Genomic DNA, 23,766 nt, shown 5'->3' with positions numbered 1-23,766 from the left:
TAAAGGTGTACTTTCAATATTAAAATTAACATAAACACACACATGTACACTCAAGTGCATGTAAAATTTTAAGCAGGTCAGTGGAGTGTATCAATCTTAAGTTTCTAGTCTTGATATTGTACTTTTGTTATGTAAGAGGTATCACTGGAGGAAACGGGAGAGAGTAAAAGGAATCTCTGTTTTTTTCTTAAAACTATAATGTGACTCTATAGTTATTTCAATATAAAAATATTTTTTAAAACTTGTAGGTAATATATGTGTTGGATTTAGTAATACGTATTACTAAAATGAATAGATTTAGCCTAATAATTGTTATTCATTAATATCAATTGTATTTCAGTAGGCTCAGTAATTATGCACATGATTGAGAGATATAGGACCTAGCATATGGTATGATTAAACAGTGTTTGAACACTAAATTTTATAAGAAATTCTGATCATTTGTTTTTACTCTGTGCATTTGAAGAATGTGTAAGACCATGAGTCAGTCTAAATGGGGAAAGTGTTAGCACCAAAGCATATTTTTTTTTCTTTTAACTGCAAACATGGCCATCGGTAATCTTGTCTTCAAATTCCCCTTTTATTCCTCTTGATCTTTCAAAAAAACAGTGGCCTGGGACAGATGCTCTCTTAGGATGCATCTCTAAGGATGTTTCTCTTAGGCTTAGAAGTCCTTGCTGGCTCCATTTCCTGCCCAGATTTACGTAGTTACCCATGCACTGCTGGCTCCCTAACTCCAGTTACCTGTGAGATAACTTGATGATTCTGGCTTCCAAGGGTGGTTCCAGGGTGGAACTGGGGGTCTCAGAGGTGTCGTTCTGCCTAAGAAGCAGTAGAAGCAAATACAGGCCTACCACAGAGTAGAAGGTCAACATTTCTTCCTCTAATTTTAAGCATTCATTCAGATTGCTTTCCCCCTTATTATGCATATAGCTGCCATGATTTGGGCTTTCTTCCACTATTATTACATGTCCGATTTTGTTTTCTTAAGAACCAGATTAATTTTGAACACCAGATTCCCAAACACTCTCCAAGCCATATATTAAGCCCTCAAAAAAAAAAAAAAAAAGATTGCTTATAAATAAATCTGTATTATAGTCATAAATATTTTTCTAATTTTTTCATAACTGGTGAGTTCCCTTGATTTGATTAGAATGTCATTTTAATAAATAGTTTGGCACCCACATTAAGCAGTTACCTTGATTTAAGCAACCTTGGGTATATTTGTTATTCAACATATGTGGTTTGATTAAAAAAATAAAGAGATATGTCCATTAAATATGTTTAGGGCTCCTACACTTTGCAAGACACAGTGCTCAAAGCTGGTAATTTGGTATCCCTGCCAACCCACTGTTCTGGGGCACATAACACAGTGGAACAGAGGGAAGACTTCAAGACACAAAAACAATTATATAGCAACTGACTGTGTAAGTACTATAAAATTACAGACTACTCTGAAACAGTATAGTAGAGTCACCTAATTTCAATCAGGGAACAACTAAGGCCTTTTTGTGGAAAGGATATTTAACTGAGAACTAATAGATGATTCACAATCAGTGAAAATTATGAGGAAGGGAAAGAACATTCAAAGTGCAGCAAACTGCATAGGAGAAGTCTTGAGGAAGAAAAAAGCTTGACTCTATTGAGAAACCAGAAGGAATCCCATGTAACTGGAACATGAACACAGAAGAACTCCGTAAGGGGCTGCACAGCAGCTGGGGGCAGGGCTGAGTTTGAATTCTGCTTCAGATACAGTAGGAGGGAAACCAGTGGCTTTCAGTTGGCATTGCAGTCATCTGAGTGAAATACAATGGCAGCCTGAGTAGCATGGTGACAGTGATGATGATGAGAAATCAAGAGATTTGAGATGCTATTTTAGAAGTGGGAAAGACTAGAGGAAGCCTGAGGTGGCACAGCAGGAGGGGGCTGAGAGAACAGTGAATGCCTTCTGGAAACGTTCATGTTGAGACATGTGAGCCATTCATAGATTTACATCAAGTTGTTGGTTAAATAAACAAATATTATATTTTAGAAGAGAAGTAAAAGTAAGTCAGTTCTACTAATGAGTTTTTTATAAAGAGGCCTGAAAACAGTATTCTCTACTGCAAGTACATCAGTAACATCATCATTTTCATATGCAGACAGCAGGAGGACAATTTTTCTGTACAGTTGTCAGCAAACAATGTGCAGATTAGATTATAAACCAGAATTTTAAAGGGAACAGAAGAAAAGCAAACTGTATTTCTCTTTTATGTTACTGCTTTGTGATATATACCATGGATTTGTTATCTTTGTGAACAAAATGGTCTGTCTGTGTCCCGTACTACATGGAAAGAAAAATCTATGTGTAAACTCCAAAGTGTTCGTATCTGAAGTGAAATATTGGTGTTTAAGTAAGAATTCCTATTTGGTAATTTTTAAGCACGATGCTTTTTCACAAGTTGACTTTGCATATGTGCTAGCTGTGATTATTTTTAGTGTATCCTATCCCTTCCCACCCTTTTCTATAAGAGGTGTAGCCAAAAAGAGGTCAGAGGCAAGATACAAACAATATTTTTAGGGGGCTGTAGAGGTGATTCCTCATTCTTTCCTTTACATCATAGGGAAACAAAACATACATTGTTTGGAAAGGTGAAAACATTTATGTTTTTCATCCACCCATGGTTCAAAGTCCTTTATATATCTTACCCTTGCAGAAAATGAAATATGTACTAATCATCTTTCCATTCATAGCACTTTTGTGCTCTTGTGACTCCCATAGAGCTTTTGGCTTCTAAAAAATAAAACTCACTTACTTTAACTTTGCTCTTTCCTCCTAACTTTTGTTTTCTTTCAAGAAATACTTACTGAGCTTCTACAATGTGCAAGGCATTTTCCTGGAAATAGGAAGCCATAAGAAAACAAAAGACAGACCCATTTGCCATCATTGAGCTGATGTTCTTGTGGAGAGAGAATGGGCAAAAAATAAGTAAAACATGTATTGTGTAAAACAGTGGTAAATGTAATCGATGGTGAAAAAGCAGAGGAAGGGGGAGAGTAAAAGCAAGTATGGGTGGGTGGAGTGAGGGGCTTCAATTTTAGATAAGGTGGTCAGAGAAAGTTTCATTTGGAAGGATAATTTGCACTGAGACCTCAATATTACTTTAAATATCCTCTCTCTGCAAATTAGTCACAAGCACTTTTTCTGAAGTGGCCATCTATAGTGACTGTGGTATGTGTTTACATCATCTGTGACAGAATACTTGCTAAATTATTTGTACCATTGAATGCTGCTAAATAGAGGAGTTGTGAATAAATTGAATAGAATCACAACCTGAGCATCTACAATTTATATGACTCTCTGCCAAGGCTACTATCAATGAGAAATAATCATGAATTCACCTATGCTTCCACATTACCTTGAGAAGATTTGCAAATTAACTCTGCTTATCTTGAGGGAGTAATTTCATTTCTTACTTCATTAGTGGCATTTTGGGATTGTACTTCTATCTTCTGACTGCAGCCTATTTGTCCCAAAGAGCCACTGGCCCTGTCTCAGTATGGGGGAGATTCTATCAATGTGAAGAATTTCTCTGAGAAAAATTGGAATATATTTCCAGGGTTTTCATCCAATTTCTTCCTATTCTTCATCTTAGAGAGCTTTTTGCTTAATTGTTCCATAAATAATCATGGCCATTTATTTCTTTGTCAGAATCCAGTAGGTTTTTAGCCATTTTTATTTATTTTAGGATATATATTATAATAATTTAAAATATTTATTGGAATGACTTTAACACCCAGTTAAAAACCCCTGCTGCAGCTAGACCAAGATGCTGTTTTTGTTTTAAATTATCAGAATATCATCTGCTCACATACTACTGACATTAAAGTTTGGATCTTAATGCTCATACATATTTTCTTAGATCGATCTTTTCATGAAATAACTTTGTAATTTAAAATCAGCTTAATGTATCTCCTGCACGTGGATCAAAACATATATTAATTCAGGATACCTGGTACTATTGAAATTATCAACATAAGGTCAATAACATAAGGAGATGTTGTGGGAAGGAGATGCATGTCTAGAGCCAAAATATGACTAAAATTTGAAGAAGAAATAAGGAACAAGACAAAATTGTAAACAGAACTATACACAGGAAAACCAGGGTACCTAGTTTCAATATAATTTTAACAGTAACCACCAAGAGTTTTAATGCTACCATGTGCCAGATCCTCAGAAAGTCCTTTACATTTAATATAGTAATCATACTGAGTCAGTTATTGGTAATAACTCAGTGACTAGCACCTCAACCAAGGTGACACAGTTATTAAAGAACAGAACAAGAATAGAATGTGAACTCAGTCATTAATTAAGCTACTTCCTCCTTTACCTATAAATAGCAAAAAAAGTAAAGAAGACAGCCCATTATAACTAGAGCAAAGTCCAATTATTCAAAGATTACTAAGAAAATTTTAATATTTTGGATTGATTTAGATAGGAAGAAATCTCCTTTTTATCATATCACCTGAAATCGAAGAATCCTTAGTAGATTGTGTGTGTGTGCATGAGTGAATATATGAATAACTGACAAATTCTAGGAAATCTAGTCAGGCTAACCTATTCTTAGCCAAAAGCTTGGGAAAGCTCTATAATAAATCACTTACTCATATCTATGCTGGGGGAAGAGAGCAGAGAACAATTGAAATGGAAATATTTTTGTGATATGCACTTATCTAAATAGTACAAATGTAAAACTTGCATGTAAAATTCTGTTTGTAAATACTGAAATAAAATGTAATAGTAAATTTTAATTTACTGGAAACTAATTTTTTAAAATATACCTAGTTTTTCTAATATTAAAGCACTTTGGATAGTTTCTAAATTACTCCAAAAGTTTCAATAGAAAACAATTTAATGTCATCAGATATACATTTTGGGGAGAGTTTTTGCCCTTAGTGAGAATTTATGGTGAAAAATATTGTGTGTAGTCTAATTATTAAGTCAACAATATTTATGAATACCTGCTATGTAGCAAGTCATATATATTACTCACTAGAGATAAGAGTAAACACATTTAATATAAAACGGCCTGTTCTATGACTGAGTGAAGCACAGGTTATTATGAGAGCGAATAGGAGAGGCAATTGACCCAGATTGGAATCCACTCTGATGACCTTCCTTCAAGATTACTTTGGTCATTTAAGGTGACAATATAATTTATCATCCAAACCAGGACACATTTGAAAGTGAAAGAGGACTCTACTTATAATTACATGGGAAAGTAGTTGTAACATGGGCATACCAGGAGTCATGGCCTCCCTATTTCATCCCAACACTTCAGGTGGAGATCTTGCATATGTCTATAAGTGCAAAGGTTCATATGTGTTCGTATGCTGCTCTTATATTTTGGAAAGCTCACTTAATCCACAAATCTGACAGGGACTTGTCTGTGCTACCTCTGTTTTTCAATCTAGAAAGCCCTGGAGATAATGTAAACTGTCAATATTAAGTATTTTTACATTATCTTTTTAACCACAATATATGGATTAGACATTGGGTAGTTTACTACAGAACGTTTGTGATCATTCTGGGCAAGGTAGCTGTTTCTTTGACTGTTTTGATACAGGCCAGTGATAACAGCACTAGCTTAGCTGTGAAAGCATTAAACCATCGCACAGGGAAATTCCCGGAGGCCTCACCTTTGTTGAAAGATGCTTGTGTTTGGTTTGTAGGACCAGTGGTTTTGGCGAGTGAGAAACAACAGGGTGATGGATGGATACCCCATGCAAATTACTTACTTCTGGCGGGGCTTGCCTCCTAGTATCGATGCAGTTTATGAAAACAGTGATGGGAATTTTGTCTTCTTTAAAGGTAAGGAATGTTTCCCATGTATTGCTCTGCTGTATCTTGGCCATTTTGCCCAGGGCCTTGTTACAGATATAGAGATGAATAAGTAAAACCTGTTGAGTGAGGTTAGGTAGCTAATTCATTTTATAAAATGAACCACATATGTTTGCTACAAATATAAATGAAGTAAAATCAAAGATAATTTTTAATTCTCTAACATATTTTCTCATATGGTATCCTCATTTGTAAGTCAAATTTAGGAGGCATTGTGATCACTTAAAATTTTTAGATTTGGCCTAAAAGCACCAGAAAAATAAATACACAAATAAGTGAATGGATTAATGAATGAATTAAACACCATTTTTCTATTAACTAAAGGATTTTTTTTTAAGAGCATTTGGAGTTGCTTGCTGTTTTTATGCAATGAAATCCATTTCACTTCTTATTTTCATATATAATCTCTTAAACTTTACTTGATTTAGTCAGTTTATGTTAAATAGTTTTCAATAAACTAGGAAATTGCTCATAAAGGCAAGGAAAGCTTATGAATAGAAAATATTCACCCAATCATTTTACCCAATAAAATTTATTATTTGTTATTTATCTGAGTGAAAAAAATCAATTGCACAAATACTAATGTCTAACATGCAAAAGTGAAATTATCTGGTAAAGTGAACTTAAGTCAAGTGACTGGTACTCCATCTTCTAAACTTACTAATATTCGAAACAATAAATCTTAAGTCTATTGGGGGGGCAGGGTACACAGACTGACTGAGTTGTAGGACTGAGAGAATTGTGAAGAGAACATGATTTGAGAAAAACTAGAGTGCAGAATGAATATGATTGAATGGATTGGCCAAGAGCCTAAAGGACTGAGAATAAGCTTAAATAAGGATTGAGATTGAGGGGAAAGAAAAGGGATCTTAACCAAAAAGAAAAAGGCAATTATTCTCAGGATCAAACTAGAAGAATTCATAGCAGTGATGAGAGTAATGAAAACAGAGGCTTTGAGAGACACTTGTGATATTTTAAGTGAAGCCCAAACCACCCATGTAAAGTGAAAGTGTATACTCAGAATTTATCTTTACAAATTGTAACTTGAGAAAGAGGGGTATAGTATATTAATTATAAGAACATGATGATCCTGCATTCATTCTGCCAATTTTGAGCACTTGCTAGCTGTAAGAACTGAACAGATACTCAGTTCCCTTTACCTCAGTTTCTCCACCTGGAAAATGGGATTAGTAGTGCTCCCCATCTCAAAATTAGTTTAAAGACTAAATTAATGACTACTTGTGAAGTGCTTGGTACACGTGAGCCCTCAATAAATGCCAACTATTACTGCCGCTGGTCTGATTACTATTAATAGTCCTGCCCTCCTGCAATCTATAATAAGTGTATAAAGGAAGTAACCAAAAAAAAGCAATTATTCTCAGGATCAAGCTAGAAGAATTCATAGTAGTGAGGAGAGTAATGAAAACACAGGGTTTGGGAGACTCTTGTGATATTTTAAGTGAAGTCCAAACCACCCAGGTACTGTACCATTGTGGACAATGTACATGTACTGTACCATTGTGGACAAAGAAAGGATACATCTAAATGTTCTGAATCTTAGGGGCATGATATTTGGAGAAAAATTACCTCCCATACACTCTTCTTTGGTCCTGTGCTCGGTAGCAGCAGAAAATGTGAAGAATAAACCCTAGGCAGGCTATGGTTTGAGGGCTGTCCCATGGGGCCCTGTCTCATCACAGGATCAATAGTGCTCTCTGACAAAACTGCCTGAGGAGAACCTGCCACAGTCATAAATCAGTGTTCCTACAGTTCTTTATTGCCTCAGAGCCTTCTCACTTTTTTCATGTTGTCTCTCCTCACTCACTTCTCTGGAATGGCTAGCTCATTTTCATCTTTTAACAGCTGGCATAAAAGGGACCTCCACAGAGTGCCCACCCTGCCCACTCCATTTCAAGCAGTATCTTCCAACTTGCATAGCTCTTGTAAAAATTTGAAATTATCTACAGAATTCAAATGTAAATTTCATGAGACATGGAGCTTGTTTATACTTTCCTGCATACCACTGTATTTTCAGTTCCCAGAACAGTGTTGGTTGCATAGTAGGTGCTTAACAAACATTTTAATAAAAACAATATGGTTAAATATTGATTTGACTCAATGAGATATTTCTTATGTCATGATGTTAACAGCAGGAAAAACTCTGTCTCTTGTCACATATATATTAAACTTTTAGAAAGTTTAGCTTGTTAGTGGTGTCTTCTTAATATATTGTCTGTATCAGGAAATGTCTAATCTTAGAACTTTGTCACTCCAAGGACCCTGCTGTGATGTTTCCTTCCTCCAGTTTACTCTCCACATTGCCTTCAAATAAACCTTCTCCAAACCCAGCTATGAACATCAGCTCCCTTATTCCAAACATCATTGCTTATCCAGAGGGAGCCACAAGCTCTGGGTGTTTCCAATAAGACCACTCCCTTCCCTGGTATCTATCTCATTATTGGCAGGAGAGTTAAGAGTCCTAGAACCCTGAGATTTGGGTGACACACCACTCCCTTTCCTACTCATCTCACAACAGTCACAATCAAAATGAGTGTCTCAGTTTGCCACAATATCTTTATGGCCTTTATCACCTCAAAGTCTAGATAATCAGATTAACTCTCATCCCAAGACCATCATCCCCACCTTGCTCTATGGACCTTGAGACCACCTCATCTCTAGCAGTCCAATTTCCCTCCCTGTTTAAGTTTCTACATATCATCCAGAAAACTATATGTTTCACTTATTTATTGCTCATCTGTATCCCTCTTATTAGAATATCAGTTCATAAGGTCAAGGTTTTCTCTAGTTTTTTTTTTTAATACTGTTGCACTAACAAAGGAGTAATCTCCAAAATATACAAGCAGTTCATGCAGCTCAATATCAAAAACACAAACAACCCAATCCAAAAATGGACAGAAGACCTAAATAGACATTTCTCCAAAGAAGATATACAGATTGGCAACAAACACATGAAAGGACGCTAAACATCATTAATCATTAGAGAAATGCAAATCAAAACCATAATGAGGTATCACCTCACACCAGTCAGAATGGCCATCATCAGAAAATCTACAAAAAATAAATGTTGGAGAGGGTGTGGAGTAAAGGGAACCCTCTTGCCCTGTTGGTGGGAATGTAAATTGATACAGCCACTATGGACAACAGTGTGGAGGTTCCTTAAAAATCTAAAAATAGAACTACCATATGACCCAGCAATGCCACTACTGTGCATATACCCTGAGAAAACCATAATTCATAAAGAGTCATGTACCACAATATTCAATGCAGCACTATTTACAATAGCCAGGACATGGAAACAACCTAAGTGCTCACCAACAGATGAATGGATAAAGAAGATGTAGCACATATATACAATGGAATATTACTCAGCCATAAAAAGAAATGAAATTGAGTTATTTGTAATGAGGTGGATGGACTTAGAGACTGTCATACAGAGTGAAGTAAGTCAGAAAGAGAAAAACAAATACTATATGCTAACACATATATATGGAATTTAAAAAAATGGTTCAGAAGAACCTAGGGGCAGGACAGGAATAAAGATACAGACGTAGAGAATGGACTTGAGGACACGGAGAAGGGGAAGGGTAAACTGGGACGAAGTTAGAGAGTGGCATGGACATATATACACTACCAAATGTAAAATAGATAGTTAGTGGGAAGCAGCCACATAGCACAGGGAGATCAGCTCGGTGCCTTGTGTCCAACTAGAGGGGTGGGATAGGGAGGGTAGGAGGGAGACACAAGAGGGAGAAGATATGGGGATATATGTATATGCATAACTGATTCACTTTGTTATACAGCAGAAATTAACACACCATTGTAAAGAAATTATACTCCAATAAAGATGTTAAAAAATAAACAAACAAGCAAACAAAAAAATAAATAATGGGCAAAGGGGGCATAAAATTATAGCATATTGAGAGCTTTAGAACAAATCTTATTGAGTACTTATTAAGTGTCACTGAACATCTTTCAACTGACGGGCAGGGAAAGCAAGCCTCTTAAACCATAAAATAAACATTTTCTAAGTAAAAAACAAACAAACAAACAAGCAAACAAATAAATAAATACTGTTGTATCCCCAAGGTCTTAAACCAGGAGTTGACAGACTTTTTCTGTAATGACCAAATAGGAAATATTTTAGCCTTTGAAGCCCATACCATCTCTATTACATATCCTTTTATTTTTTTTAACCTCCAAAAATGTAAAAAGTCTTCTTAGATCATGGGCTGTATGAAAACAGGTCGTTTGTCCTAGTTTGCTGAACTCTGTTTTAAACAATGACTGGAATGTAGTAAACACTAAACAAATAATTATTGAATGAATGAAGAATAAAATTCAAGTCCCAATCTGTATTTGTATTCACAGTTCTATACACGTTGGTCTCAGCCTATACCAGCCATCCTGGATAACTGTTACCAATGTATTTAAGCATTATTCTTCTCCCAGTTGTTCTTTTCTTTGGCCCTCTTTCCCTTTTATTTCTTTCTCCTTTATGTTTTTCTTTTCTAATCTGTACTATACAGCAGTACTTGTACTTAACTAGCTTAGTCTCTTATTCCTTCTGTTTACCTGATGCCCATGTTGGTACACAAAGTTATTTAATCATATACTTCCTAAATGTACTTAGTGTTAGCCTTGCTTTCATCTTACATAAGAATTTGAAGGTGTGGATTTGAATATAACTATAAACTAATATTATAATTTTAGTTATAAAATATAAATACTGTCTTAGTAATATAAATAAAGCATATGTTATATTCAAGTGAACTTTAATAAATATCCTAACAATAGGAAGCTGCTAGATACAATTAAAACTTCATAATTTGGCATAATTTCTATAATTTTTGAACTTTGGGCAAAATTGTATGTGTTTGTACGTTATATGCAGTGGGAGTTGTCCGTACACAATTATAAAAACATATATTGCTTGCCTTCTATAGATGTGATCAATTTTATATTCTTAATAGAATTCTCTTGCTTTTTGATATGTAAAAGTGTAGTATAAGGGTGGTCTCTGCTTCCAGCCAAGATGTAATAATAGGCATCAGATTTATCCTTCCACCTAAAACCACCAAAAATTAGACAAATTATATAAAGTGATGATTTTCACGACATTGAACATCAAGAAATAAAGGCAGTGAATCTTGAGAGTTAAAAACAAAGAGAAATAAGCCAAGAAACTGACCCAGTTTCCTGCCTTGAAAGAATTTCCAGGCTGTGCCCCAACATACAGAAATCTAAGCAGAGCTCAGAAGATTCTCTTAGTTGAGGAGATAGAGCTGAGAGTCAAGTGAGAATAAGGTGACTACAGTTCACAAGACAAAGTAATGCAGAGGAAAGAGCTGCACAGAGTGAAGACCCAGAGATTAGCAAAGAAAACTCCTAAGGGATGGGAGAGAGAAATGGTCAGCATATGTGTGTAAGGATGCAACTAAAGTGTGGAGAAAGAACCTTGTGATAGATATAAAAGAAACAATGCCTGACCTTCACATAGGGCTAACAGTACTTGTTCCTACCAGTCACGGGTTGTCCATGGGCACTGGATAGAGTACTGAGAAGAGTCTTGCCTCAGTAGTGGGGAATAATTATCCCAGAAGGAGCACTGTTTCAGTCCTACCTAACAAATCTTAAAACACCTGAAGTAATCAAATTGTTTCTAAGTAACAGTCCTAGAACAAAGCTCAAGAATAATTATAGGGATATAAAAATATTCACCCACCCAGGCAAAATTCACAATGTCTGACTTTCCCCATAAGATCAGGAACAAGACAAGGGTGTCCACGCTTATCAATTCAATTCAACATTTTACTGGAGGTTTTATCTAGTGTAATAAACATAAAGTAAAACTGTCAATATGTTCACAGACAACATGACTGTCTATGTAGAAAATTGGATGCCATCAACTAATTATCTATAATTGATCAGTGAGTTTAGGAAAATTTCAAGATATAAGACCATAATACAAAAATTAATTGTATTTCTATATGTTTTCAAGACTGTGAAGGGTCTAAGACTTTACCTTATTTGTAAACTAGCAAGTTAGCCTGCCACACTTTCGTGAATGTTAGCAGAAGACATGAGATTCCTGACTCAGAGAAAAAGAAAGACTCAAAAGCAGTAGCCATTTGTATGAGTTCCCTGAGCCCCAGTTATCAAATGGTGACATGAACTGGGCCTGTTAACACCTATACTTGTAATCAGTTACGTGCAGGAGAGGAGCCACAAGCTTAGAGAACCTAAAATTTTTTTTAACACATTTATTGGAGTATAATTGCTTTACAATGTTGTGTTAGTTTCTGATGAATAACAAAGTAAATCAGCTATATGTATACATATATCCCCATATCCCCTCCCTCTTGCGTCTCCCTCCCACCCTCCTTATCCCACTCCTCTAGGTAGTCACAAAGCACTGAGTTGATCTCCCTGTGCTATGCAGTTGTTTCCCACTAGCTATCAACTTTACACTTGGTAGAGTATATATGTTAATGCCACTCTCTCACTTCATCAATAAGCAGTAAGCTGCTTAACTTTTCCCCAGAGGGGGCCTTTTATTTATTTAATTAAAGAGTAAACAAACCCTCCCTTTATTATGGAGGGAGATGCTTTCTCTATAACCTAAGATTGTTGATATACAAACATCTTTGGAAATAAATTCCAAAAGAAAGGCATTATCAGTGCCTCTGCTCATGAGACATGCTGAGAAGCAAGTGACCTAGGGAGAATTTTCTCCTGTCACATACTAGCAAAGAATAATCAATAATTGAATTTTTTAAAAAAAATTTAAAATGACATCAAAAATATCAAATATTTAGGGATCAATCCAAATAAAATGTGTATGACCTAGACACTGAAAACTACAAAAATTTGCTAAATGAAAGTAAAGACAAATGGACAAATATGCCTTATTCATGGCTTCAAGAACTTGATATTATTACAGTGTCAATTCCTGCCAAATTTATCTATAGATTCAGTACAATCCCAATAAAAATCTCAGCAGGCTTTTTTGTAGTAACTGTTAAGCTGATTCTAAAATTTGTATGCAAATTCAAAAGACCTAGTATAGAAAAAACCTGTTTGAAAACATTACTTGATTTCAAGTCTTATTTATTTTTTTTATTTTTTTTTATTTTTTGGCCTTGCCGTGCAGCTTGTGGGATCTTAGCTCCTCCAATAGGGATCAAACCTGGACTCTCTGCAGTGGGAGCTTGTATTCCTAACCACTGGACCACCAGGGGATTACCTCAAGTCTTATTTTAAAGCTACATTAATCAAGACAGTAACCAAGACAGTGTGTCATAGGTGTAAAGATAGAAAAACTAGATCAGTGAAACAAAATAGAGAGTCCAGAAATAGACTAAAAATATATATGAACAAGTAACTTCTGACAATAATACAGGGAAAACTTAGTGGAGAAAAGATAATTTTTCAACAAATGGTGCTGAAAATATAGGATGTTCATATGCAAAAAAAATAAATTCTAATCCACACCTTGCACCATTTATAAAAATGAATTCTAAGTGGTCCAAACCTAAATGTAAGACATATAACTGTAAAACAGCTAGAAAAAATTAGGATAAAAATATATGAGACTATGGCTTAAACCAAAATTTCTTATATTTAATGCCAAAATCACAATTCATAAAAGAAAATGGTAAATTGGACATCAAAATTTTTTAAATTTACTCTTCAAAGACACTAAGAGAATAAAAAGACATGCCATTAACTAAGAGAAAATATTTGCAAACACAGGTATAAAAAAGGTTTTGTAACCAGAATATGTAAAGAATACTCAAAACTCAATAAAAAGAAAGCAAGCAGCTCAAAAATAAGCAAAGGGGTCTTCCCTGGTGGCACAGTGGTTGAGTGTCCACCTGCTGATGCAGGGGACACGGGTTCGTGCCCCGGTCCGGGAAGATTCCACATGCCATGGAGTGGCTGGGCCCGTGAGCCATGGCTGCTGAGCCTGCCCATCCGGAGCCTGTGCTCTGCAACGGGAGAGGCCACAACAGTGAAAGGCCCACGTACCATGAAAAAATAAATAAATAAATAAAGTAAGTAAGCAAAGGGTTTGAACAGAAATATCAACAAGGATAATTTACGGATGCCATGTAAGCACATGAAAAGATACTAAGCAATATTAGTCATTAGGGGAATGTAAATTAAAACCACTATAAGATGCATATTTGTTAGAGTGGCTAAATTTAAAAAGACAGACCATGCCAAAGCAACCATGCCAAGATGACAATTTGTTTAAAAGTTAAATATTAAGACACCATTGCACTCAGGCATTTCCCCAAGTGAAATGAAAACACTTGTGCAAAGACATCTACACAAATATTCAAAGCAGACATATTTGTGATAAACAAAAACTGAAAACTATTCATATATCCTCAATAGGTGAATAGCTAAACAAACTATGGAATATTCATATAATGGAATACTACTCAGCAATAAAAAGGATGAAGTACTGATTTGAACTTTAAATGAATGAAGCTTAAATAATTATGCTGAGTTAAAAAATTCAGACAAAAACCGAGTACATGCTGTACTGTTATATTAATATAAAATTCTAGAAAGTGCAAACTAATCTATAGTGATACAAAGTACCTCAGTGTTTGTCTGAGGACAAGTGAGATAGATTGGGCAATATGGAATACAGAGAGACATAAGAAAACATTTCAGGATGATGAACATGTTCATTATTTTGATTATATAGATCCGCTGGATATGCTGGCAGATATATACATATGTTGAAACCAATTACATATTGTAAACATGTGCTGTTTATTGCTTGTCACATCAGTTTATGTTGGAATAGTTTAAGTATTTCATAAATTTAAATATATTGGTGATCATGGGTAGTAAAATTTTATTCCTTCATTGTTCCACAGCATATTAATTATGAGCATCCAAATTAATACTGTTCTGGTTCAGTCACTTACTTAAGCCCAGTGATAATCAAGCAGGGTGTCCCCATATAGCAGAGATGCCTCATTCCCCAGCAACCTCTCTTCTTGGTTAAAGTTCTTGTGCTATTGAGAACAGTAACATGAGACATTAACTAAATATTAATATAGAATTAACCCATTTACTGCAGATATCATATTTAAAATTATATAATCTCAATTTAATTTAGGTGTTACAACTTACAATGATTATATTTTCAAATAAGTGTTCATATTGGAAATGACTATATAACATATTTTGATGCCCACATTTTGAATAATTCCATATTTGTTATTTTATATTACTTATCTATGTTCTATTTCTTGCTCTCTATTCTAATTTCCCTAGTCTTATTTTTGTTTATATTTTACCATTTTATCACATTTTTGCATAATGAAACAAGGTATAAGTAAGTAGTTAAATATCTTAAGGAATTTTCTTTTCAACCTCACATCTATAGTTTTTGTTTTTGTTTTTCCTTAAGAAGCCAGTTCTTAATATCTCCCTTCACTGGTCAAGATGCTACTCAGTATAGCTGTGTATATTTGAGTGTAAGGCTGGTTGTATAAACTGCGGGCCTTTCTCCTCCATGCTAGCCAGTCTCTTTGTTTGGTATATGTGACACAAGGTATACCTGGCATTGTTTAGAATAATGATGTCTAAACAGACCCCCTCATTCCTCTACTTGATATTTATCAGTGAAATGCGTCAGTCTCTTCTATTTATGTTCAAAAGTTGGTTTATTTAGTGAGAAAACCCCAGAAACAGAAAATGTATTGCACTTCAGGGAAGTAATATGCTTTTCTCCAGCAACTTAATGTACTACACACTTTGTGCTAGTCAGCTGTCTGAATATCACTCAGGTAAATCCTGTATAATAATGTTTTATAAGCACAATCAAGCCAGGTGTTTATATTCTCGATTACTAGTCATGTTCAGGCTGAATGGTTATGAGTTAATAATATCAAAAATCTATGTTAGAAATTGAGCTGGTGTAAAGTCCTTCAAGAGTTGGATGTAAATTTAAAAAACACCTTTAGGGTTGTCCAAATCAGTAGTAGTCAAAATTAAGTAGTTGAAAAGTTGTCTCAAAAGTTGTCTCGTATTTTTGCTATCACTCAATAACTTTTAAGCCGGACTTAACCTATTTGACATTTTCATTTCAAGAGGCAAAAATCTCTTATAGAATAGGAACCAAAATATCTGAGGCAGAATAGAGGAGGGTAATAAAATTTGGGAATAAAAAAGGTATACAAAAGATGCATATCAAAAGAGAAAAGTTGTCTAAAATATGTGGTACCAGAAGATGACAGAAAAAAGAGAACTTTTGCTTAAGAAATGGTTTATGTGACTTGCATTACTACTTTATTTCAAATGCTCATAAACTGCAATTTATTTATGCTGCTTACAAATCATCGCTTTTGAAAGATTTAGGAAATGCTAATGAAGTTCATTTAATGTAGAAATACATTGCTTCTTACATAGTAAAATGGATAATCTAAAAGACCTTTTAATATAAATAGATGAATATAAGGATTACTTATTTCTGTATAGGAAATAATGGAAAATTGATGCTTAAAAAGTTACATTAAATTAAGAAATTTACATTCAGTGGCCTTGGTGTACACAATAATAGATTTATAACATGTAAACTGTGCTATTTTTTGAATTAAAAGTATTCAGAAAATTTTAATATTAATGTTTATATTTTATATTGACATGAAGTGACCATCTAAACCAAGGGGCCAAACATTGAATATTTGAAAATCTCGCTTGGTATTTTACCTCTATGTATTTATAATTATTCAGAAAATCTAATGTATGCTTTTCTTATGGCTGTTTTTATTTATACTTCAAACTGCAATATTTTTTCATCAATAGTACTTGTGTGTTGAAATGTTCCTCATTTTCAAAAACTTTTGTCACATCCTTTTATTTCTTGTGTTTGAGTTTGAGTTCGTTAGGAAGCAAACACTATGATAAAGTTACAGGGAGGGAAGTAAACTTGTGAAAGATAAAGAGGGCAGAAGCAGGACTGGCACAGAGTCTTGGCAAGCCCAACAAGGAACTCCAGGGCAAAGATTGCCCACTAGAGAAGTCCCAGGTAGGGCAGAAATAGCCAGAATCTAGTACCTGCTGTGCTCAGTCAGGAAGCTGGAAGCTGCCCAAACAGAGCATGGCCTGACAAAAGGTACGCAGCTGACTGCTTAGCCTAACTAACAGATCCAAAGGCATTCAGCTGAATGGCCAGTTCTTTTTTCAAGGGAGATCTAAGCCACTCACCTCAGTATCTGCCACATTTGGATAAGTATTCAAATATTATCTGGATAACTTCTCTGCATACTTGATAATAAATGCTAGTAATGAAAAGTCACATGACCTCCAAAATTGGGTATGTATTCAAATTTCTTGAGTAACCTACCTATAAACAATATAGAAATTAAAAAGTAATCCATAATTTCTCTTTCAGATATTTCATCATTAGTGTATAGGAATGCAGGAGATTTCTTTTCTTTAATTTTGTATCCTGCTACTTTACAAAATTCATTGATTAGCTCTAGTAGTTTCCTGGTAGCATCTTTAGGATTCTCTATGTATGGTATTATATAATCTGCAAACAGTGACAGTTTTACTTCTTTTCCAATTTGTATTCCTTTTATCTCTTTTTCTTCTCTGATTGTTGTGGCTAAAACTTCCAAAACTATGTTGAATAATAGTAGTGAGAGTGGGCAACCTTGTCTTGTTCCTGATCTTAGTGGAAATGTTTTAAGATTTTCACCATTGGTAATGATGTTGACTGTGGGGTTGTCAGGAAACACTCCCATTTACCACTGCAACCAAAAGAATAAAATACCTAGGAATAAACCTACTTAAGGACACAAAAGACTTGTATGCAGAAAACTATAAGACACTGATGAAAGAAATTAAAGATGATACAAACAGTTGGAGGGATATACTATGTTCTTGGATTGGAAGAATCAATATTGTGAAAATGACTATACTACCCAAAGCCATCTACAGGTTCAATGCAATCCCTATCAAACTACCAATGACATTTTTCACAGAACTAGAACAAAAATTTTCACAATTTATATGGAAACACAAAAGACCCTGAATAGCCAAAGCAATCTTGAGAAAAAAAAACAAAACAAAACAGAGCTGGAGGAATCAGGCTCCCTGACTTCAGACTCTACTACAAAGCTACAGTAATCAAGACAGTATGGTACTGGCACAAAAACAGGAACATAGGTCAATGGAACAGGATAGAAAGCCCAGAAATAAACCCATGCACATATGATCACCTTATCTTTGATAAAGGAGGCAAGAATATACAATGGAGAAAAGACAGCCTCTTCTATAAGTGATGCTGGGAAAACTCGACAGCTATATGTAAAAGAATGAAAGTAGAAAACTCCCTAACACCATACACAAAAATAAACTCAAAGTGGATTAAAGACCTAGATGTAAGGCCAGACACTGTAAAATTCTTAGAGGGAAACAAGGCAGAACAGTCTATGACATAAATCACAGCAAGATACTTTTTGACCCACCTCCTAGATAAATGGAAATAAAAACAAAAATAAACAAATGGGACCTAATGAAACTTAAAAGCTTTTGCACAGCAAAGGAAACCATAAACAAGATGAAAAGAAAACCCTCAGAATGGGAGAAAATATTTGCAAATGAAGCAACTGACAAAGATTACTCTCCAAAGTATACAAGCAGCACATGTAGCTCAATATCAAAAAAACCAAACAACCCAATCCAAAAATGGGCAGAAGACCTAAATAGACATTTCTCCAAAGAAGATATAGAGATGGCCAAGAGGCACATGAAAAGATGCTCAACATCACTAATCATAATCATTAGAGAAATGCAAATCAACACTACAATGTGGTATCACCTCACACTGGTCAGAATGGCCACCATCAAAAAATCTACAACCAATAAATGCTAGAGAGGGTGTGGAGAAAAGGGAAACCTCCTGCACTGTTGGTGGGAATGTAAATTGATACAACCACTATGAGGAACAGTATGGAGGTTCCTTAAAAACCTAAAAATAGAACTACCAAATTACCCAGCAATCCCACCACTGGGCATATGCCCTGAGAATACCATAATTCAAAAAGAGTCATGTACCACAATGTTCATTGCAGCTCTATTTACAATAGCCAGGACATGGAAGCAACCTAAGTGTCCATCAACAGATGAATAGATAAAGAAGATGTGGCACGTATATACAATGGAATATTACTCAGCCATAAAATGAAATGAAATTGAGTTATTTATAGTAAGATGGATGGACCTAGAGACTGTCCTACACAGTAAAGTAAGTCAGAAAGAGAAAAACAAATACCATATGCTAGCACATATATATGGAATCTAATAAAAAAAACAATGGTTCAGAAGAACCTAGGGGACAGGAATAAGACACAGATGTAGGGAATCGTCTTAAGGACACAGGGAGGGGGAAGGGTAAGCTGGGACGAAGTGAGAGAGTGGCATTGACATATATACACTACCAAATGTAAAATAGATAGCTAGTGGGAATTAGTCCCATAGCTCAGGGTGATCAGCTCGGTGCTTTGTGACCACCTAGACGGGTGGGATATGGAGGGTGGGAGAGAGATGGTAGAGGGAAAGAATATGGGGATATAAGTATACATATAGCTGATTCACTTTGTTATATAGCAGAAACTAACACAACAATGTAAAGCAATTATACTCCAGTAAAGATGTTAAATTTTTTTAATTTAAAAAAATATTTTAAAAAAATAATAAAGAAGAATGAAAATAAAAAAGATAATCCAAATAATGGGCACTGATGTTAGTCAGTGTCCTTAATCATTGATTATTGACATTATTTTTTTGAGTAGGTAGAAGGCAAATTTGTTCAGCCAAATATTCTGTTATATAAGAAGTACCATTTATTGGGTACTATGAGCCAAATACAGTTTGGGTATATTACACATTTGATCTATAATTATTTCCGGAACTTTTTATGAGAGGTGTTAGTATTTTATGTATAAATTAGGAAAGGAAGCCTCAGATTTAGTGACTTGCCCGACATCTCACAGCTAATAATTGGTAGAGCAATCATCCCCTAATTCTGATTTCAAAGATGTTGAATGTTCCACTAAACCACAGAGACTAATAAAGAATATATTATTTATGATAATTTTTAAAAAAAATTATAGTGTTCTCAAAGAATGTATCAGTGTTGAACAGTAATTAGCCAAACAAAATTTAGTGGATAATCCACGTACAGGCTCATTTTATATGAAGAAAACCAGCCAATATGAAATTATGTTCTAATCTTTTATGTAAAAGGTCACATAGTAAATACTTTTGACTTTGCAGATCATAAGGTCTCTATCATAATTACTAAATGCTCTTGTTGCATGATGAAAGCAGATTAAACAATATGTGAATTAATTGGTGTGTCTGTGGTCAGATAAAATTTTATTTACAAAAACAGGCAGCAACTGGTGGCCCTAGTTTACTGACCACTGTTGTAATAGAAGATACAAAATATAAATGTATAAGTAGAGTTTTGTAGACTCTGAGGAGACAAAAATACAGTTGATTGTTTTAAAAACTTAGTAATTTTAAAAGGGTATCTAATTCATGGGGATACAATGAGCAAGGCATGAGCATAATACAGTGGATTAATTAATAAACACTTCCAAAAATAAAGGTGTGAATGATTAGTTGATAAAGGGGAAAGGAAGCAGGAAATTATCAGCAATTCTGAAAGCCAGACAGAGTGTATACATGTTCTGTTTTGAAAGTCAATTTGGAATTAAGTTAAGCACTGAATTAAGAGACCTGGACTGTAGTACAAATCTATTAGCAATTGTTTGTGTGATTTCAAGCACATAACTTTTTTGACTTGTAAAATAAATGTGTTAGGCTGAATTCTCAATGTTTTTTTCTGATCCAGTACACGTGAACAATACAGTGCACTCACTCCTCTCAGTAACAGTGGCTCAGTTCAAGGGTGTTAGGAGAATAGATAATAGTCTCAGCCTCCAGAGTAGGCACTGTCCTTTTGATAAAAATTCTTAAAAGTAATTAGACATTATACTTTTTCTTGTAGGAATAAGCATGCAATTTAAAAATTATTTTTGGTATTGTTTGCTTAGTGTCTCTTTCTTGTGCTGTTCTCTCAGCTCCACAAAAGCAAGACCCTAGTGTGTTTCCTTTGTTATTGTATCTACAGCTCCTAGTTCAGTGACTGGCTGTAATAGGCTCTTAACAAATATACATTGGATGGCTGGATGGCTGGATGGATGCATTGCTTGGTGAATCTCATTGAAAAATTATTGGAATAGATGATCTATAAAGTCCCTTCAAACCCCAAACATTCATTGAGGTTATTTGTTTTATTTATAAAGCTTCTCTGTCTTTAACTAAGACTTGTTGATATTTTTTTCTGCATTCTGCCAAGTACAATGTCAGTAAGGACCAGTTTTTTCCACTTATTCCAGAAATCAACCTCATATGAAATGCAGTAAATACCTTCTTTCTGCCAAAGAGGCAATATTTTCCTAGAGAACCAGACCGTCTGATGGTAAGGTAGTTTAAAAATCCACTTCTCCTATTAAAAAAAAAAAGTTGAATATGAATCTTACATATTTACTCAAAATCTAAAAAATAGGAACAAAGTCACTTCAATTTTATCATGTGAAAATCTTACCTCATCAAGATACAAAAGGAATTGTATAATTGTATTTCCTTAATAAGCACTTGGAGAATTAACTGTATGGCTCACAATCATTGTTGCATTATTTTCTTGAGTTCCATGCCACAAATACTCAGCAGGAAAGATTTTGTTCATTTTAAATGGTTTTGTACGTAACTGCTGGAATCTCATCATGCAACCTTACAGCAAATGTTTACTGATGAGTTTTCTTTTTTGTTTTGTGTTTTAAAGAGAAATGAATACATTTAAAAAAATCCCCTAGTGTTTGTTCCCAAAAGAAAAAAGAATTAAAGTTAATTGAGACCTTTTTAGACAAAGGCCTTGATCACTAAAAGTGAAGGGCAGATAGTTTCTCTTTTATTGATGGAAAACTTTTGACCAACTGTATTGGGGAGTATTTCCAAAACACATTACAATTCCCTCTCCTCAGAATAATACTTTTATATAATAACAAGACTTTCCAGGAAGAACTGTAAGTCTTTGTCTTTCTTCACACATTGTCCTCTCCTGAGACACACTGGACAACACATAAACTGTGCTTCTGTGAATATTTTCTCATGTTGTATGCACCAGGATATCCTGGGTACCCTTGAGCTTAGCAACATCACTAGAAGGCCTAGAAAGAGTGTGAAGAAATTTTCATGGAAAGGATTGAGTTTAGGAACTGCAAACAGAAGTGCTCTAAAGCATACTAGAGTGCTTCTGCTTGAAAGAAAAGAGTTGAGCTGGTAAAAGCTTTACTCTTACATAGCCAGCATGGGAGGCATTGAAACTATATACTGTTTCGTAATTAAAGCTGAGATGAAAGGAATGGATGTAATAAGTCACTGAGATACAGGCTAACAGAACAGGACTTTTTTTCTCTTTCTTCTATTATTGTAAGGCTTTCTATTTTAAATGCCACAGAGATGACTAAAATATAGAGCAAGCTGGGAAACAGCTCTATGGATTTTCCATCTCACTAACTCTGGCAAGGAAGTGACCTGGGCCTTTTGGGTGTAGTTCTTTTCTTTATAAAGTATTCAGATTAAACAATGGCTCAGGAGAGGTGTATATTTTTATGATAATATTTCTCAACATACAATTAAATATAATCACACAGTACTGGGTCATGCATTTAAATTTTCTTAGACTTACTGATAGTTATAAAATTAATTTTCCTTCTATCAGCAAGACACAAGACTGAAGTCTAAGATATTGTTTATGTAATCTTTATTGTCCCTTTATGTGAAATTTTTGGATTTTGTATTCAATTATTTGTGTAATATTAAACATGGTTCTTTGAATCAATAACCATTTATAAAGCACCTGTTACTTTCCAGGCATTATATACAAGGTGCTACAGGAAAATGGAATCGGATATGTTTGTTCTCAAGCTGTACACAGTCTACAATGGGTGGTGGGCCTGTGATTCATTAAAGTGCAGAGTACAAAGTAAAATGATAAAAGTGAAGACTGAGCACTCTGGCAAAGTAAGAGGCCCACCTTACTCAGCTAGGAACTGCTTTCCAGAGACATGATGTCAAGCTAAGTCTTGAACGAGCCATACCAGTTTTCCAGAAAGGGAACTAAACAAAATGTAATGTAATGTGTAATAAGAGACCCATACTAAGAAGAATCTTGAAATGACTTATAGTTGGGTTTGAGTTTTATTGTAGATGCAATGGGAAACCACTTTAAAATGTGAACAAAAGAGATAAAATCAGGCATACATTCTAGGGAGATATCTTTAATGACCTTGTAGAAGATAGATAAAAGAGAAGCAGACTGGAGGCAGGGAAAAAAGGAAGGAGGCTTCTGGACTAATACAAGCTATAAAATAAAAGGGTTGCTCTTAAGTCACAAGCCTGGAAGGCATATGATACAGTGGCTAAAAGCCAGGAATTTGGCCAACAGACTTGGGCTTATACACCTAATATCTGTGTTATGTTTGGGTGGTCAAAAAGTTATACTGAACAGTCTCATTCAGTAAAAAGAAAAATAAACCCAACCAGGTTAATAGAGCTTAGGAGTGTGTGTGACAGGAAGTCACATAACTCAGAAAGTGGCTACACATGCCATCTCTCTAATAGGCCTCCTTGTTTCTCTTCTATTTGTTCTTTGCATTTACCCCATTATTTTTTCTCTTTCAGTCTACCTCTCTGATTACTCAATTTCTTCCTCCTCATAATGTATGCTTGCCTAGGGAATCATGGCTTCGCAGGCCTCC

At 34.8% G+C, this 23,766-nt stretch overlaps 1 protein-coding gene across 1 annotated transcript in view; it reads left to right on the top strand.

Annotated features, from left to right (window-relative positions):
* The window catches only part of MMP16 (matrix metallopeptidase 16), a gene marked incomplete at both ends in the record, with an annotated part of 328,226 nt that overhangs the window by 269,319 nt on the left and 35,141 nt on the right, over positions 1-23,766 (top strand). Inside the window, one exon of the mRNA XM_079722437.1 lies at positions 5,713-5,851. Within this exon, the coding sequence (XP_079578563.1) occupies positions 5,713-5,851 (139 nt within the window). The remainder of the gene's footprint in view (positions 1-5,712; positions 5,852-23,766) is intronic.

This window comes from Hyperoodon ampullatus, assembly GCF_949752795.1.
Source record: "Hyperoodon ampullatus genome assembly, chromosome: 17".
Classification (NCBI taxonomy): Eukaryota; Metazoa; Chordata; class Mammalia; order Artiodactyla; family Ziphiidae; genus Hyperoodon; species Hyperoodon ampullatus.
The sequence above is the reverse complement of the archived record's forward strand: the minus strand, read 5'-3'. Positions and strand labels throughout refer to the sequence as shown.